This window comes from Silurus meridionalis, chromosome 9 (assembly GCF_014805685.1).
Source record: "Silurus meridionalis isolate SWU-2019-XX chromosome 9, ASM1480568v1, whole genome shotgun sequence".
Lineage (NCBI taxonomy): Eukaryota > Metazoa > Chordata > Actinopteri > Siluriformes > Siluridae > Silurus > Silurus meridionalis.
Genome location: NC_060892.1, coordinates 7,882,092 through 7,900,482, shown reverse-complemented (window position 1 = coordinate 7,900,482; position 18,391 = coordinate 7,882,092). Strand labels below are relative to the sequence as shown.

The 18,391-nt window shown below is 37.2% G+C and overlaps 1 protein-coding gene across 2 annotated transcripts; it reads right to left on the bottom strand.

Annotated features, from left to right (window-relative positions):
- Positions 1 to 5,733: 5,733 nt before the first annotated feature.
- Positions 5,734 to 17,787, bottom strand: hykk.2 (hydroxylysine kinase, tandem duplicate 2). Of its 2 annotated transcripts, none has more exons than XM_046858355.1 (5): positions 17,228 to 17,787; positions 8,461 to 8,769; positions 7,161 to 7,303; positions 6,660 to 6,840; positions 5,734 to 6,480 (listed from the first exon to the last, which is right to left on the bottom strand). In XM_046858355.1, exons 2-5 carry the CDS (start codon positions 8,765 to 8,767, stop codon positions 5,999 to 6,001), a joined length of 1,113 nt encoding a protein of 370 aa, XP_046714311.1. In that variant the 5' UTR covers positions 8,768 to 8,769; positions 17,228 to 17,787; the 3' UTR covers positions 5,734 to 5,998. The 2 variants fall into 2 exon arrangements, with proteins under 2 accessions (XP_046714311.1, XP_046714310.1); XM_046858354.1 differs by lacking the exon at positions 17,228 to 17,787 and adding an exon at positions 14,994 to 16,903.
- Positions 17,788 to 18,391: the final 604 nt, after the last annotated feature.

Genomic DNA, 18,391 nt, shown 5'->3' with positions numbered 1-18,391 from the left:
AGAAAATAATAAAAAACGCATTTATTTTGTTTGTTTAAAAGAAAATCATAACTTTTCAATCGTTATTGAATATTTAAGTTTATGCACTATTTCTAGGTACCTAATTCATTGTGAGCAAATATATGATATTGGTCATTGTTCTACAAATCAGAATTTCCTCGTGACAAATCTTGTCTATTTATGCCTTTATTCAGATTACACTTCTGATGGATTTGATAAAGATTTTGCAAAAAGGGTCTGCACAAAATACTGAAAAACTCTGTAATTCATGTCAATAAGTTGTTATAAATATAACAATTAGTCCCATCAGGAGGGAATTTCACACCAATCTACAGATCTACTCATTAGCTATACAAATGACACACTTGGGTTTCATTGGCCAAATTCTCCAGACGTATGTGATTTTTTCTCAAACAGCTAAAACAAAGTTGTCACAAATCTAGTGGAAGATCTTTTCAGAAGAGTGGAAGTTATTATAACAGCAAATGGGGACTTAATGTGGAATGAGATGTGAAATCTTATGGTCAGGTGTCCACAAACTGTGTCAATGTGTACATATTCATACACTATATAGGGATATTATTCAGGTTTTTTTTGCACATACTGCATCAGTGTGATATACAGCAAGTGTTAGTGTAAGCGTTCCTCAGTGATACAGGAACAGGAGTGTGTTTCAGGGTCATTAAACTGTTTAATACACCATGAACTCTGCACTCTGGTACAAATCTTTGTTTAAATTCATACTGTATGTAATTTAATCCGAAGTTCCCAGTCTGAGAGGATCTGCGTTTAGCGTTACCATAACGACAAGAAAGGTCTGAATGCTAAAATAGTGTTAATTGAACATATTTTATGCCATTGGCTAAGTTTAAAAGGTGTCAGGCACACTAACATGTTTCACTTAGACATGTGAGAGGAAAATTCATAAAGACATAAAACTCTGCTGAATCTGATCCAATTAGTTAAAATACAATAAGATGGCAAAAATCAAACATAATGTCTTGTGTTTTATACCTGTAAGATCATTTTAAATAAAAAAAGAAAGCACTAGAACCTTATTTGTCTATTTTTTAGTAAAGATATACAACAACTAAAGATAAGATTTTAGTAAAGATATACAACAACTAAAAGACAACGCTCACAGAGAGCTGAAATTAACAAAATGATAAATAAACAGTGGAAGAGTGCCACCTAAAGGCAAGATCTGCAAAACCATCTGGTAATGCAGCTCAGCCACTGCAGCGCAGTCCCAGCCTCACTTTGGTTCTTAATGAATCTTACACTATATTGACAAAGGTTTCCTGGTGGTCTAGTGGTTAGGATGTGGCGCTCTCACCGCTGCGGCCTGGGTTCGATCCCTGGTCAGGGAACCAACCCCAGCCATTAGGGTTTCGCAAACCTTAGTGCCGGTCCCAAGCCCAGATAAATGTGGAGGGTTGCGTTAGGAAGGGCATCCAGCGTAAAAACATGTGCCAAATCAAACATGCAGATGGTCCGCTGTGGCGACCCCTGATGGGAGAAGCTGAAAGAAAGTTTTACACTATATTGACAAAATTTGTGGACACCTGACTATACGATTTGTATGTGCTTGTTAAACACCCTTTCCACACTACATCCCCATTTGCTGTTATAATAACCTCCACTCTTCTGGGAAGGTGGTGAGATTTTTGCTCATTCAGCCACAAGGCATTAGTACAGTCTGGTACTGATGTAGGTGAGGTGAGGAGGCCTGGGGTGCATTCAGCATTTCAATTTATCCCAAAAGTGTTCAATAGGGTTGAGGTCAGAGCTCTATAGCAGGTCAAAAGATCTTCCACTCCATCTCATATCTCTATGGAACTATTTTTGTGCACAGGGACATTGGCATGCTGGAACAGATTTGGGTCTCCTAGTTTAACTTAAGTTTATGCTACTACATTCAAAGACTTCCTATACAATTGTGTGCCTCCAACTTTGTGGTAATATTTTGGGAAAGAGCCACATATGGCTGGAAAAGGTGTCAGGTGTCACAATACTTTTCTATATGTAATGCATGTGTTCATACAGTATATACATTTGATTTGGAAATGTTTTCTTTGAGCCATTACTATGAAGCCAGTGAGTTTTACAAAATGCTCATTAAATTGGTGCGTATTTGTTATAAATAATCCATTGAATTGAGAGCAAACTCAATGATAATTCTACAATTTGTAGTTGATCAAATTCAGGTTGGACAGCACTGTAGGAAACAAATGTTTTTCTATCTGGATTTTCAGCAACACTGCATGGTTGTAAATGCTCTGTTAAAGATTTGCAGATAAATTTCTACTCATCCAGAATGTTGGTTTATTTTCTATGACTGTTCTGAACTCTGATGAATGACACTAATTAAACACCAATCAGTACGGAATAAACAGTGCAGCTTTTCAGAGGAAATCAGAGGAATAAAAACACTCCTGTGTGTCTGTGTGTACCACACTCTCATTATCACAGTCTCGACCTCTTCTAGGTAATGAGCTCACACACACACTCACAGCCGAGACACCAGGAGTCGATTTCGCACACTCGACAATCAGGCGTACAACCTATACACACACATACATGCTGTTCTTTCTGGTCCTTCAGAGGGCCGTGTTGCCAGGTTACAGAGTTGAGCTTTTTTACTTCGTGAAACTGTGCTATGCATCACTGAATTGAAATATTCCACAGAAATCAGTTAATTCAGTTAAATTTGTAGTTATAGAGTAAACACACTCTAGATTACATGAACAGCAGCTACGCTAATTTCTCTCCACTGCTTCTCTTTCCCTCCCCATCCCGAGGCATCCTGAGGTTTGGCCAGCTCCAGTCACGTCCCACCTCATGAAGATTATGGACCTTTAAAGAAATAGATGCAAACTTCCCGTACCACCCAGAGACGTACCAGTGCCAGCTGGATCCCACTTCATGTGTGGAGTTTTGACATTGGACCTCCTGGAGTGTTTAAAGGCTCTGGCATGGAGAAGCTGGTGTTGGATTTATGATGATCGCACATGTTGAGCTATTTTATGACTTGCTCAGTAGCTCCTAGTTTTATAACCATAATGACTGTATAAGACTGTAGAAAGAACATTACTTATAATCTTATACTCCAGTGCTCATGTTAGTTCTCACTCTCCAGTGTTCTGTATTGTTGAAAGATTAATGATCACACTCTTGATGTCACCCAAAGGAGGATGGGTTCCCCTTTTGAGTCTGGTTCCTCTCAAGGTTTCTTCCTCATAACATCTAAGGGAGTTTTTCCTTGCCACAGTCACCACGGCTGATCATCAGGGATAAATGCACACCATTCACCTTGACTGTTGATTTCTGTAAAGCTGCTTTGAGACAATGTCTGTTGTGAAAAGCGCTATAGAAATAAACTTGACTTGACATACAGTTCATAATGTTTATTTCAGAAGATTAAAAAAGTTTTTCTCAGTTGCTTTGGAGTTTCTCAGATTAGAAATGAAATACTTCAAACTATTTGTTCAACCTCCACATCATGTAGTCACTTTTGCACATCATAAAAGCAATTTCTCATTGCTTTGAACAAATTTGCGAATGCTTTGGTACATTAATGTTATTGATTGTGTACAATTGTTTGCTGTTTCCTTCATTATCAATTGTGTATATCAATTTGATCAAAATATATTATACTTGTTCTCACCTGAATAGTCTTAACCCCCAAAACATCCAGTCATTAGTTCACTGCACAAGTCATTGAATGCTAAATGGTTAAACCATATGTCAGAATCTGTCAAGCTTCTCTTCACATTTTTATTTAACTTTTTTTTTTGTAAATGTGTTTTGAATTGAAGAATTGTGCAGATGAAGTTGAGTGTACGGCATCAGATCAACCAATGACCAACTAGTTCTGTAAAATTTGTCAATGGTGGAATCTTGTAAACCCTCTATTGACGATCATATACAGACAAAGCAAAACACAGAATGACAATTTCTGAAATGAAAACCCAAAAAAACGAATGAACACCAGCACAGTACCGTAAAAGTGTAAATCCTGTCTAGTTTTTGCAATCAAAATCCCACATACAGAAATATGCACATTTGTGTTGTTAGAATCCATATCCCAGTCATAAACTGTTTAACCTCCTTCCATCACGAAGAAGATACAGGAACTTGCGCACCAGAACCAGCAGGTTCAGGGACAGCTTTTTTCCATCCACCATCACACTACTGAACTCTACACTACACCGCTAATCACTACAAAACAAACACAAACAAAAGACTGTATATAACCTCTGTACAATACATGTACATACTACATAGTATATCTTTTTTACTCCTCATTACATCTGCACTTTTTTATCTATATGTATCTTTATCATTACTGTATATTCTGCCCAACATTTCACATTCATTTGTGTATATAATGTATGTGTATATATATTTATATATATTTTTATATATAGTAGACTGTTTATTCAGCTTGCTAACTCCTTAAATGCCATAATCTTGTGATCTTGTAACCTTTCATTTCTGCACATTCCTCTTCAATGCCATAGCCTCAGAACCATTTCTGAACCTTTATATTTATTCACTGTACTCCTGAATGTCCACACATCTCTGCACTGAAATAGCCTTTATATTTATTCACTGTAAATACTTTCATATATACCACTTGCTGTAAATATGCTAGATATTTATCTGCAATTTTGCACGACTGCTACATTTTGCACTTCTGGTAGATGCCAAACTGCATTTCGTTGCTGTGTACCTGTACTATGCAATGACAATAAAGTTCTATCTATCTATCTATCTATCTATCTATCTATCTATCTATCTATCTATCTATCTATCTATCTATCTATCTATCTATCTATCTATCTATCTATCTATCATCTATCTATCTATCTATCTATCTATCTATCTATCTATCTATCTATCTATCTATCTATCTATCTATCTGCCATACAGAAGCAATTGTGCATTTTCACTTATTGTAATCCAAACTGTAGTTTACATCAGGAAACACTGAAACATACTGACAACACGACTAAACATTTAGACGATCTTGTTCGTGAACAATGACAAACGAACTTGTCATTCTAAAGGCAAGGAGATGTTGATCGACACAAATACTTCCTTGAGAGATGAATTAAGGTGCAAAGTTTTTGCAAGTATTCCATTGTGTTTGTACAAATTGTTTTGAGAAATGCATTTACTGGTTTGCAATATTAACAATGATCCAAAAAATGCTAAAAAGCAGCTTGAAGCATCACACAAATTCACTCTCCCATACCAACACTTGCTCACCCTGGCTCAAATACACCTATAAAATAGGGTGTGTACCAAGCTGTGTGTGATTAGTGTTAGCAACCAAACATAAAAAAGTTCATACCTAGACATGGATTCATATTGGTCCCTTCCTAGCCGCCATACACTATATGGACTAAAGTTTGTTTAGAACTGACAATATATTTATTTGTGCACATTTCACATTCAGTCCCCATTGTTATAATTACTTCCTTTTACTAATTAAATTCTGGAAAGATGTTCCACATGTTTTTTGGAGTGGGCTTGTGGACATTTGTGCATTTAGCCACAAAGGTGTTAGTAAAGTCAGGTAGTGATGTAAAGTGAAAACCCTGGAGTGCAGTCAGCATTACAATTAATTCCAAAGGTGTTCAATAAGGTTGAGGTCAGAGCTCTATAGCTGGCCACTTAAGATCTTACATTCCAACTTATGTAAAGTATATATTTAAAGAGCTGGCTTTGTGCACAGAGCATCATCAAGCTGGAACAGGTTTGGGTTTTCCCTTTACTTGAACTAGGAGATTGTATAATTGTATGTAAAGTCATGTGTCCCAAAGGTATTGTCCATATAGTGTATCTACTGTTTGATCTAAATGAATCTGTGTTACTCAATTCCATCTTAAACATGACGTGTGACTGCAGTCTTGATTAGTTTATAGCTAGCAGGTTCAGGTTAAGCATTAGGGCAATTGGTTAAAGTTGTGTTTGCTGAGATGAGCAATTATTATTTCGGTTTTAGGGTTTGGGGTAAGGGCTTACTATCAGCAATCAACATTGAGATATTCGCAGCACCACCGAACCACACTTTCTCCACCTCCTCTTTTCCTTTTTCCCACAGAAGCTGTAGGTGTCTGTTTCCTTTTTTTGCCGTGGTCATCAGGTACTCTTCATTTTCTGGCTGCTGTAGAACCGCAGAACGTGCATACACCAGCGACTGAGAGAACCGACTCAGCACCAGCAGATACAAAGAGTCTTTCTCATCAGAGTTTAGAGGAACCACGCTCTCAAACCCTGCTATCACCGGGCCACCCACTTCAAGCGGATAGAGGCTCTCGATCATCATGTACATGATCGCGATCGCCAGCTCAAACACAAAATAACCACTGCTCATATCGCCAAAGTCCAGAATCCCGCTGATCTTGTAACGGGAAGGCCCATCCTGCTGTACGAGGATGTTGTGATCATTCATATCACCATGATTTATACCTGCAACAACCCAAAATTGTTGAGCTCATTACATCATCATTCATTAGAAAGGAGATGCTGTGTTGAAATATTCCTGAATTAATAACCATAAATCAATAAAAAAGCAGCTAGCTAGTAATCTTTTGTAAAAATGAGTATCAGGTATCAGGTACTTATTTACTAGCTAAACTGAGACTCACACTTGCGGAAGGAGGGGAGTTTCGGTACTACTCGCTTTTGGTACTGATCAATAACTCCTCTAACGATGAGCTGCATTGGATCTCCGTCCATCACAGAGAGATAATCATTTATCATAGGAACACAGGACAAACTCCAGATGAAGTTCTCTCGCTGAAGAACCCTGAGGTTCTCATGCTCCATCTTCACAAAAAAAAAAACATACACATATAAAACAACATTTAATATATTGTAATTTATTAATACATGATGATGGGAGTCTTAATCATTTGTATTTTTTTTTTACTCATATATAATTAGTTTATTTAGTTTAATTCGTGATAAAAATTAATTTTATTAAAGAATTGTAATGTGTCATGTGCAAATATTCTATACAAATAATAATAATAATTTAATTATAATCTTAACACTAGATTATGTGATTCATCCATCATTTTGTCCTCATGCACTTTAAATCAGAATCTGTATATACAGATACAAAATAAATGCTGTGTATGTCTCACCCGCAGTAAAACCTGGTTCAGCATGGCAGCTGTTTTCCCCAGTTCATACAGTATCTGTGGTGTGCAGGTGATTTTGGCCACTGGAGTTCCCGGCAGGTACGTTAACAAACGCACCAAATATTTCTGCAGGCCATATCCGCAATCTAGTGATCAATCAGATTAGAGAACATTTAACCATTAAACAGCATCTACAGAGAAACAAAATGTCTGTGTGTATAACAATACATCAACACTACTGTTCAATAACATACATTTGGAATTCTGCTTATGTCAAAGGCATGCATGGTTATGAGACCAAATACTGACTATGTTCCAAGTATGGGAGGAAAGTTGTCAATTTCTAAGCAGGTTTTGGTGCATGTGTACACCCTTTCTGGGTGATAAAGGAGATCTGAATAATTAATCAGACTTAATTAGGGAAGTAATAAAAAAAAGGTAGAGGACAAACAAGACTCAGTATAATATTGTTCACTAATAACGTTAATGGTTTAGGGAATAGAGGACTCGTAAATTTGAATAGTTTTAGGGTTAAGCTGTAAAATTTGGGGTGTGGTGTGTAGGGTTTAGAGTATGGAGTAAAGGGCAAAGGGTTTGGGTATAGGGGTGAAGGGATAATGGTGTAAGGATTCTGGTTCTGGTAAAGGGTGTGGGGTTTAGGATCCAGGGCATGGTGTTACGGATGCAGAGTTGAGGGTATAGGGTTTAGAGTACAGACTAAAGGGCAAAGGGTTGCTGTATTGGGTGAAAGGTGTAGAGTATAAAGTGAAGAGCAAAAGGTATAGGGTTTCTGATATGGGGTAAATGGCATTGGGGTTAGGGTTTAAGATCCAGGATATGGGATAGTAGGTTTAATAAGGGTCTAAGATTTACGGTTTGGGGGGAAGGGTTTAGGGTTTTGGAGTGAAGGACAAAGGTTAAAGTGTGTATAGTTTAGGGTATGGAGTAAAGGGCATATATTAAAGGGTGCAGGGTTTAGGCTATAAAGTTCATGTAAGAGACGTATATTATTGTACGTTGTAAGTCCTCACATTGCCCAACACCACAATGAAGTAAAAAGCCTCACCCACCAATCAGAACACCCAGAGCTGAACAGGGTTCACTTACTTTTGGAAAGATTCTGGTGTAATCTTTGTAAAGATTCTGAACAAGCTATATTGCCTGTGTGGTTTCTGACAGTGGAACAGTTGGTCTGATGTCAGAAAGATCGACACACCCTCAGACTAATCAGCACACCAAGTTGAGAAATGTCAACAGGAAGCTGTGACTGTGTTCAGCAAGTCAGAATGTGTGTATGTCTTACCGATCTCCTCCAAAGTCATCATCTCCCCTGCGACACTGCATAGTGCCGTTTGAGACGGTAGTCCGTTCTGCTGCAGGAAGTTCATGCTGTGTGTCTGCAGCTCAAGCAGTTTGATGTTCTCACTGTCCGAAGAGTTCATAACCTTCAGCACAAACTCACCAGCGTTCACACACATGACGTGAAAGTTCTGATCATCGTAACTGGGCAGAGGACGTATGGAGGATACAGTTAACCCAAAAAGACGTGCAGTGATTTCTGTCACCTGAGAGAGGCTCAGGTTAGGCTTGGACTCTTTCTTTATTGACATCACTGTAATAGGAACAACATGAGGAAACATTAATTTCTATGACCATGTGGATGAAACAATATCTGTATATATATATATATATATATATATATATATATATATATATATATATATATATATATATATATATATATATACTGTATTTTCCGAACTATAAGCCGCTACTTTTTTCCCACGCTTTGAACCCTGCGGCTTAAACAGCGATGAAGCTAATTTATGAATTTTTTTGGGTTTTTCCCCGGTTTCACAAGCTTCAAGCCAAAAAACTGAGCCCCATAACATTAGACTAATGAAATTGTGGAACAGGTTCAGGTAAACTAATGAAACTCTTTATATCAAATCGCGCTTCCACTGAATCGGGCCGCACCACATGATAAATATGGATGATGTTCCTCTGACGTTTGACCTGCCACTCACACGGACTGGCAACAGAAAAGGAGAATCATTCATCACGCTAAAAACAACCGGGCATGAAAAAAACCTGACAGTTCTGCATATCGAGGGAGTGAATGAATGAAGGATGGAGGGAAGCAATGAAGGCATTTGCTATATGCTGAAATAAGTAGAACAGTTAAGTAGAGCAAGATTTTAGAAAATGTGATATTAAATGTAAAACACACACACACTTATATAGACATCTGTATTACCCAAATGGGGTCTAACAAACGTAAACAATTAGATTTTTTTAATTTTGTTTAAGTAATTTACCTTGTGCCAATTTAATCGATTACATTAGGCATTTTATTTACAATTGTTTTATAAATGTAAACTGTTGATGTTTACAAATGTTAATAATAATAAACTGTGTTTAAAAAAAATGCATTTCTTTACACTAACTGTACCGTGATTTACAAATCAAGGTATGTACCGAACTGTGCATTTTGTGTACCTTTACACCCCATATATATATATATATATATATATATATATATATATATATATATATATATATATATATATATATATATACATACATACATACATACACACACACCATTTTAAGGATGTAAAAGAAAACAGACTCTTTGTAATAATACTGCACATGTCCTCTATTAAAGCATTTCCGGTGGTGCAATTTTTAAATCACGGATCTGTCAAAACAAAATAAGTAACAAATTATTTTTAAGTTTTGTTAAACAGAAGAGTTAAGATATTTATAAAATCTAAAATAAGATGATAACGTGGAATTGCCGAACCCCTTAAATTAGACATTAAGGCGAAACCTTTTCACTCATAACATTAAACGTTTAACTGAAGTACCGTATCCAGGTGTGTATTCTGATCTGGTTGAGACCGAGAAAGAAGCGGTAAAAACTTGTCAGAGTCTGGATGCCTACAATGGCTTCCTTAGCAGATAATGATAAATCAAATTGCAAACTGAATACTATTAAATTGTAGAGAGTGAAATTGAAAGTTATAAATTATATACTACAACTTTAAATGAAATCTGGAGATAATAATGCGAGAACAGTGAATCGGGATCGTGGGGAAAAAACAGTCTGTGTGTGTAAGCGAGAGAGAGAGAGAGAGAGAGAGAGAGAGAGAGAGAGAGAGAGAGAGAGAGAGAGATGCACTGTTTAATCTGCTGTGGCTAATGTATGTGTTTCACCTCTCGATGTTTAAAATCTCTCTATGTTTTGTTCTCCAGAGTTCCTTATCGGTGTCCGAATGTTTGTGTTTAGATTTGGGTGAAGTGTGAAGCTATGTTGCTGTGATCCTTGTTGTGGTGCAACAGTGTGTGATAGATGGAAAGATTGGATCATTTTAGTGAAGTGGTTCTTTGAATCTTGCTTATAAATGAGTTTATTAGAGGGACAGCGCATGTTGGACGTTTTGGTGACAAGATAAGGGAGGTGAGATTGAGATGATTTGGACATGTGCAGAGGAGGGACACATTATATTGGTAGGAGAAAGCTGAGGATGGAGCCACCAGGAAGGAGGAAAAGAGGAATGCCAAGGAGGAGGTTTATGAATGTGGTGAAGGAAGACATGCAGGTGGTTGGGGTGAAAGAGGCAGATGTAAAGGACAGGGTGGTATGGAGACCGATGATCCACTGTGGCGACCTCTAATGGGAGCAGCCGAAAGAAAAAGAAGGTTCTTTGAATCTCGTTCATCAAAATAAATATTTTTGTCGTTGTTATTATTTTGTTCCTTTGATGCAATAATATAAAATGTCCCATTTTCAGTAAGCAGATTCTCCAACACCTCTACGTACAGTGAGGAAAATAAGTATTTGAACACCCTGCTATTTTGCAAGTTCTCCCACTTAGAAATCATGGAGGGGTCTGAAATTGTCATCGTAGGTGCATGCCCACTGTGAGAGACATAATCTAAAAAAAAAAAATCCAGAAATCACAATATATGATTTTTAAACTATTTATTTGTATGATTGTAATTCTAGCTGATAGACAGGTGTTCAAATACTTATTTGCAGCTGTATCATACAAAAAAATAGTTAAAAAATCATACATTGTGATTTCTGGATTTTTTTCTTTAAGATCATGTCTTTCACAGTGGACATGCACCTACGATGACAATTTCAGACCCCTCCATGATTTCTAAGTGGGAGAACTTGCAAAATAGCAGGGTGTACAAATACTTAATTTCCTCACTGTACATAACCTCTGACTATAGTTCCAATAATTAAAATAATGACAATGCAGCTAAGGACAAATTATGATAAACAGAATAAGTAGCTCACCTATAATATCTTCTCGTTTTTCATGTGACTACCATTATATACCGTATTTTTCTGACTATAAGCCGCTACTTTTTTCCCACGTTTTGAACCCCGCGGCTTAAACAACGAGGGGGCTAATTTATGAATTTTTCCTGGGTTTTTCCCGGTTTCACAAACTTCAAGCCAAAAAACTGAACCCCATAACATTAGTTCAATGAAATTTCCGAACAGAAACGAAAAAAAACGCACCTCACCTGGGTTCTGAGCTGCACGGCATCTGGAGAAAAAACGTTTTTCTTAAACGATCGACGATGCCAAAAGATAAACTCCAGAGAGAAATACAGTAGTTGTGAAAGGAAGGAGGAAAACAGAGAACAATGACTTTCTAGGTAGGCTACTGTTTAGATACAAGCCGTTGAGTCTGGGTGAAGGGAGAGCTCACTAACTCCAGTTGCAACAGAAATCATATAAGGTCTCCACACATGCAGTAATAGCGGAAAAATGCGGCGGCAGGCTATTCCCAAAATACAGATATGCTCCTAAAGGAAGCGCAACATATTTCACCCGTTACACCGTGTAAAAGACACTGTCTTTCGTTAAAGCCTGTGTAAAGTTTCAGTGTAGACTGCGGCTTATAGACAGGTGCGGCTTATTTATGTTTAAAATAAAAATCTTTGTCAAATTCAGTGGGTGCGGCTTATATATGGGTGCGCTTTATAGTCCGGTAAAATGCGGTATATTGTAACAATAATGTCAAGATTCAGACCAAAAAACCCTGATCTATTGCACTGTGTAGCATCTATGGGAGTCACGTGATAAAAGAACGAACGACTCGGACTAGAATAGTCGAAAGGTGAACTTTTCAATTCTTTTTCCTGCTTGGCTCATTTTGTGACTACTCACATTAAAGTCACATTAAAGAGTTGTTTAGAACGAACAAATCGTTCATAAAGAGCCCATCACTAGTGTGTGAGAAGGTGTGAATGTATGGGTGCAATAAGCAGTACTGTTTTTTTTTTACAGTATCCAGTACATTCTGTACTCAGTTTGTGAAATTTCAAGTTGAATCCTACTCGCTAGGATTTTTTTATATCCATTTAATACATTTAATTGCAACATACTTAAATTATTTAGGATTTAGTGATGTAGCTGGACAACCTGCCTCAGGCCTTCTGTCCGTCCGACCGTCCGTCCATCCTACCTACCTACCTACCTACCTACCTACCTACCTACCTACCTACCTACCTATATTTATATAAGACCTAACATCTACTAGGTAGAACCTGGGTGCTTAACAAAGTGCAAGAGGCCATGTGCAAAATAGTAATAAAATTTTAAATAAAAGTAGTCAAATTTACTCAAAATAAAAGAGAAATAAAATAAGCATTAAAACAACAATTAAAAGAAAAGTTAAGAAGCAGAAGACTAAGCACATCCTCTACTACACAACAAAGGCTTTGGTGAATAAGTGAGTCTTTAGTTTAGCTCTAAAAGTAATGAAATCCCTTTCAGAGGTGGGATCATTAGGGTGGGACATCCAAGGCTTAGGAGCTGATCCTGAGAAGGTGCGGTCACTTCACCATTTATATCTTCTTGTAGGCGCTTCGAGCAAGACATGATTGGAGGACCTGAGAGTTTGGCCATGGGTGTGCAGATGGATAAGTTCATTTAAATAGGTTGGGGCCGTACCAGACAGAGATTTGAAAACTAATAATAGTCTTGGAACTATCCGAAGTGTTTGAAAAACACTTTCCATTTTGTCCAGCAGGTATTTCTTTAACCTGGAAAAGTTGACTTCTTTTTAAAGGTGTGGAAAAGACATGGGCAAACTTGTTTTAAACCTGTTCCTTCACGTTTGTATTTTGAAATTGAAAGTTAAGTAGAAAAAAAATTATAATTCCTTTGTTGTTTGCTTGCTTTTGTATATGATTTAGTAAAAAGTGGAGTAATTTGACAACAAGATACAGCATTTAGTCTATTCAACTGAAAATAATGGTAAAAACAAATCTAAAATTGTTTAAGTAAACTCAAGCCATCAGGATTTAGAGTGTATTTTTACTGCTTGTCATGTTGGATCAGTGCCACAGGGTCATTTCTGAAAGCCCACACTGCCCTGCAACAGGTGTCCAAATAATGTACAGTTCAACATGGTGTAGAGCAGTGGTCCCCAACCCCCGGGCAACTCACTGGTGGACAGTCGTGACCCATAGAGGTTCACAGCTGGCATTATGAATGCTTCTCCAGTGATCAGATTGCATACTTCATTCCTGCTGGAGAATGACTGGCATGCACGTTTGTTTCATCAGCCTTCTGCTGCATTTACATCAGCCTTCCGCTGCAGCTTTCAGGCATAAATGTTAAATAACCTGCTAATAAAACATTGGTAGCTTACTGTTAACGGCAATGGTCTTTGAATCAGGAGGTCATAAGGTTAAATCCCTGCCTGAGCCCCACTGAGCAAGGCCCTTAACCTCTCCACTGCTCAGTTGTATAAACGAGACCAATGTAATTTGTTTTGGAGAAGGGTGTCTGCTGAAATGCTGTAAATGTTGGCCCAGAAAATGTTGTTGTCCATATTTGTGTTTAATATTTTCTTCAAAGTCTGACTAACCAAAGTAGAGATCTATGTTGTTATCAAAGGAATTAGAGTAAAAGCTGACACAGCTCTAATGAGCAGGCTTCAATGCATTTCTTCACAGTTACATTTATGGCCTTTGGCTGAAGACTATAAGCCCTTATCTCCAACATACAACTGAGCAGATATGGGGTTAAGGGCCTTGATCAGAAGATGCCCAGGAGAGGCAGCTTAGTGTGGCTGTGATTTGAACTCACAAACTTCAGATCCAAAGTCCAATCAATGCCTTAACCACTAAGCTACTGTAGCACCTAAACAGTCGTTGGACAAAGGTCAGATTTTTGGATGAAAGCCACCACCAGGATGATTAGTACTTCTTCAGAAACATGAGCAAAAAATAAAATAAAAACTTGTTTATTTCCAATCAAAAGTTAGACATAATCTCAAGGTCACCATGGTCACTCTGGTCCCAGGCTGAATGTGGACTGGGGGATCACAGGATGTCTCTTTGGGACTTATTTGAACTTGTTTACTCCTAGACTTCCAGAGTCCTTTAGTATTCTCTAATCCCACAGTTAATCATTTATTCAATATTTTAGCACATTTTACAGAATGAGCTGTTTATATGCTTTGTGTGTGTGTGTGTGTGTGTGTGTGTGTGTGTGTGGTTTACACTTCTGTCTTTGCATTTCACTAGTGAATGCACACTTTGATATGAAAGCACTAATGATAAATGTATGGCAAAGGGTAAATATATATATATATATATATATATATATATATATATATATATATATATATAAACAGTTAATGAAACAGAGACACACAATCTGAGCAGAAAGCGCAATGTGATCAAAAGAGAGAAATAATATGTAATACATCAAAACACATCACACGAACTTTCTCGATACGAATAAAGCTCGCGGGAGCACGCACAGTATAGATATAGATATACAAAAACATGTCTTACCTCCAACTAAAAGTAAAGTGTGTGAGACATGTGATCACTTTGTATAATTTGCAAATGCTGTGTGTGAGCGGGTGGGATTGCTGTATAAAATGGCTTGCCGAAATTCTGCAAAAAAGAGTTGGGTTGCCAAGTCGGAAGTTTCAACTCGACGTGGTCATGCGCACGCGCACACAGCCCTAAACATGCACTCTCGATTGCAGCACACTATGGATATAATGAACATATTATGTCAGGGTTGTGCTGCACTGCGAGTCCATTTATCAGCTTAATTTGCTTCAATTTTAAAGAGGTAAATAAATAAACATACAAACAAACGAATAATAATTAAAAAAATACCATTAGGACTGAAATAGTAACACTTTGTGTTGTGCTGCACTGAGAGACAATTCTTCAGATTTATTTACTGCAAATTTAAGTCAGTATATAAGTAAGTGAACAAACAAATAAATAAACAGTACTATGAAGATAGACTGGTTTGATCCAGTGATGGGCCACACAACCCACTTTCACTTTCACTTTGCCCAAATACAGACTGGACCAGGTCTGGTTGCCAAAACCTGGGCCCCATATGGCCCATGGCATAGCCATATCTCAGCCAAATCTATGACTACAGTTGGCCCGATTCTGGTCCCATAGGACCAAATAAGTTGGTTCCACCTGTCTGCCTCAAAACAAACCTTAATCTAGCCACTTTATACACACCCTTGGCCCAGATGAAAAATGCCTGAATGACAACAGTACTCTGAAACAAATATTTATTTCTTTACAATAAACAATTCAAACAAAACATTTTACATTTTAACAAACAAACAAAAAAAATGCTTAAATGTCAAAGCGATGTTTCAACATTTCTTGAACATGTATGTTTCAGTTGATGAACAAGTCACAAGATTGTTAACCACAGGTTTGTACTCTCCTGATGCTCTTTTCTTTTCATCCTCTCTCTCCTGCCACCATCCCAATACAGATAAAGACAGATATAGCCATCTTTTAATGTTGAAATAAAAATTCCTTATCTGTGGCCACAGACGCCAGGTGATTACACCTTACACCCACTGAAACATACATGTAACATTTTACTTTCTGACGATGTGAACTCATACTAACTTTATAATCCAAAAAAGCAATGTCAAACAAAATATATATAAAAAAAAAATGTCAATTGTCACTTATCAAACTTTGTGCGCTTGGGATGCTGCATCAATATCTTCAGGATGCAACATACCATCTGAATGGTAAGACATCATGCAATTCACAATTGTACAACAAACCAAATAGTTACAAGTACGCACATTGCCCACTTTATAGAAACCTATTCCCTGTGTAGAAAGATGAAGAAATAAATACACAAGATCCATAAATAATCTTATTTTGAAATTGTCAAATAAGCAAACACAAAAAAATGTTGGACTTCAAAACATTTAGACATGCCATTGGATCATAAACCCCTAAACCCCTCAAGTTGGCGGTTATCAAACCCCTCATTAAAGTCCAATCAATGCCTTAACCACTAAGCTACTGTAGCACCTAAACAGTCGTTGGACAAAGGTCAGATTTTTGGATGAAAGCCACCACCAGGATGATTAGTACTTCTTCAGAAACACGAGCAAAAAATAAAATAAAAACTTGTTTATTTCCAATCAAAAGTTAGACATAATCTCAAGGTCACCATGGTCACTCTGGTCCCAGGCTGAATGTGGACTGGGGGATCACAGGATGTCTCTTTGGGACTTATTTGAACTTGTTTACTCCTAGACTTCCAGAGTCCTTCAGTATTCTCTAATCCCACAGTTAATCATTTATTCAACCTAGAATAATATCTTAGCACATTTTACAGAATGAGCTGCTTATATGCTTTGTGTGTGTGTGTGTGTGTGTGTGTGTGTGTGTGTGTGTGTGTGTGTGGTTTACACTTCTGTCTTTGCATTTCACTAGTGAATGCACACTTTGATATGAAAGCACTAATGATAAATGTATGGCAAAAGGGTAAATATATATATATATATATATATATATATATATATATATATATATATATATATATATATATATAAAAATAATATTATAAACAGCTAATGAAACAGAGACACACAATCTGAGCAGAAAGCGCAATGTGATCAAAAGAGAGAAATAATATGTAATACATCAAAACACATCACACGAACTTTCTCGATACGAATAAAGCTCGCGGGAGCACGCACAGTATAGATATAGATATACAAAACATGTCTTACCTCCAACTAAAAGTAAAGTGTGTGAGACATGTGATCACTTTGTATAATTTGCAAATGCTGTGTGTGAGCGTCTGGGATTGCTGTATAAAATGGCTTGCCGAAATTCTGCAAAAAAGAGTTGGGTTGCCAAGTCGGAAGTTTCAACTCGACGTGGTCATGCGCACGCGCACACAGCCCTAAACATGCACTCTCGATTGCAGCACACTATGGATATAATGAACATATTATGTCAGGGTTGTGCTGCACTGCGAGTCCATTTATCAGCTTAATTTGCTTCAATTTTAAAGAGGTAAATAAATAAACATACAAACAAACGAATAATAATTAAAAAAATACCATTAGGACTGAAATAGTAACACTTTGTGTTGTGCTGCACTGAGAGACAATTCTTCAGATTTATTTACTGCAAATTTAAGTCAGTATATAAGTAAGTGAACAAACAAATAAATAAACAGTACTATGAAGATAGACTGGTTTGATCCAGTGATGGGCCACACAACCCACTTTCACTTTCACTTTGCCCAAATACAGACTGGACCAGGTCTGGTTGCCAAAACCTGGGCCCCATATGGCCCATGGCATAGCCATATCTCAGCCAAATCTATGACTACAGTTGGCTGATTCTGGTCCCATAGGACCAAATAAGTTGGTTCCACCTGTCTGCCTCAAACAAACCTTAATCTAGCCACTTTATACACACCCTTGGCCCAGATGAAAAATGCCTGAATGACAACAGTACTCTGAAACAAATATTTATTTCTTTACAATAAACAATTCAAACAAAACATTTTACATTTTAACAAACAAACAAAAAAAATGCTTAAATGTCAAAGCGATGTTTCAACATTTCTTGAACATGTATGTTTCAGTTGATGAACAAGTCACAAGATTGTTAACCACAGGTTTGTACTCTCCTGATGCTCTTTTCTTTTCATCCTCTCTCCTGCCACCATCCCAATACAGATAAAGACAGATATAGCCATCTTTTAATGTTGAAATAAAAATTCCTTATCTGTGGCCACAGACGTCAGGTGATTACACCTTACACCCACTGAAACATACATGTAACATTTTACTTTCTGACGATGTGAACTCATACTAACTTTATAATCCAAAAAAGCAATGTCAAACAAAATATATATATATAAAAAAAAAATGTCAATT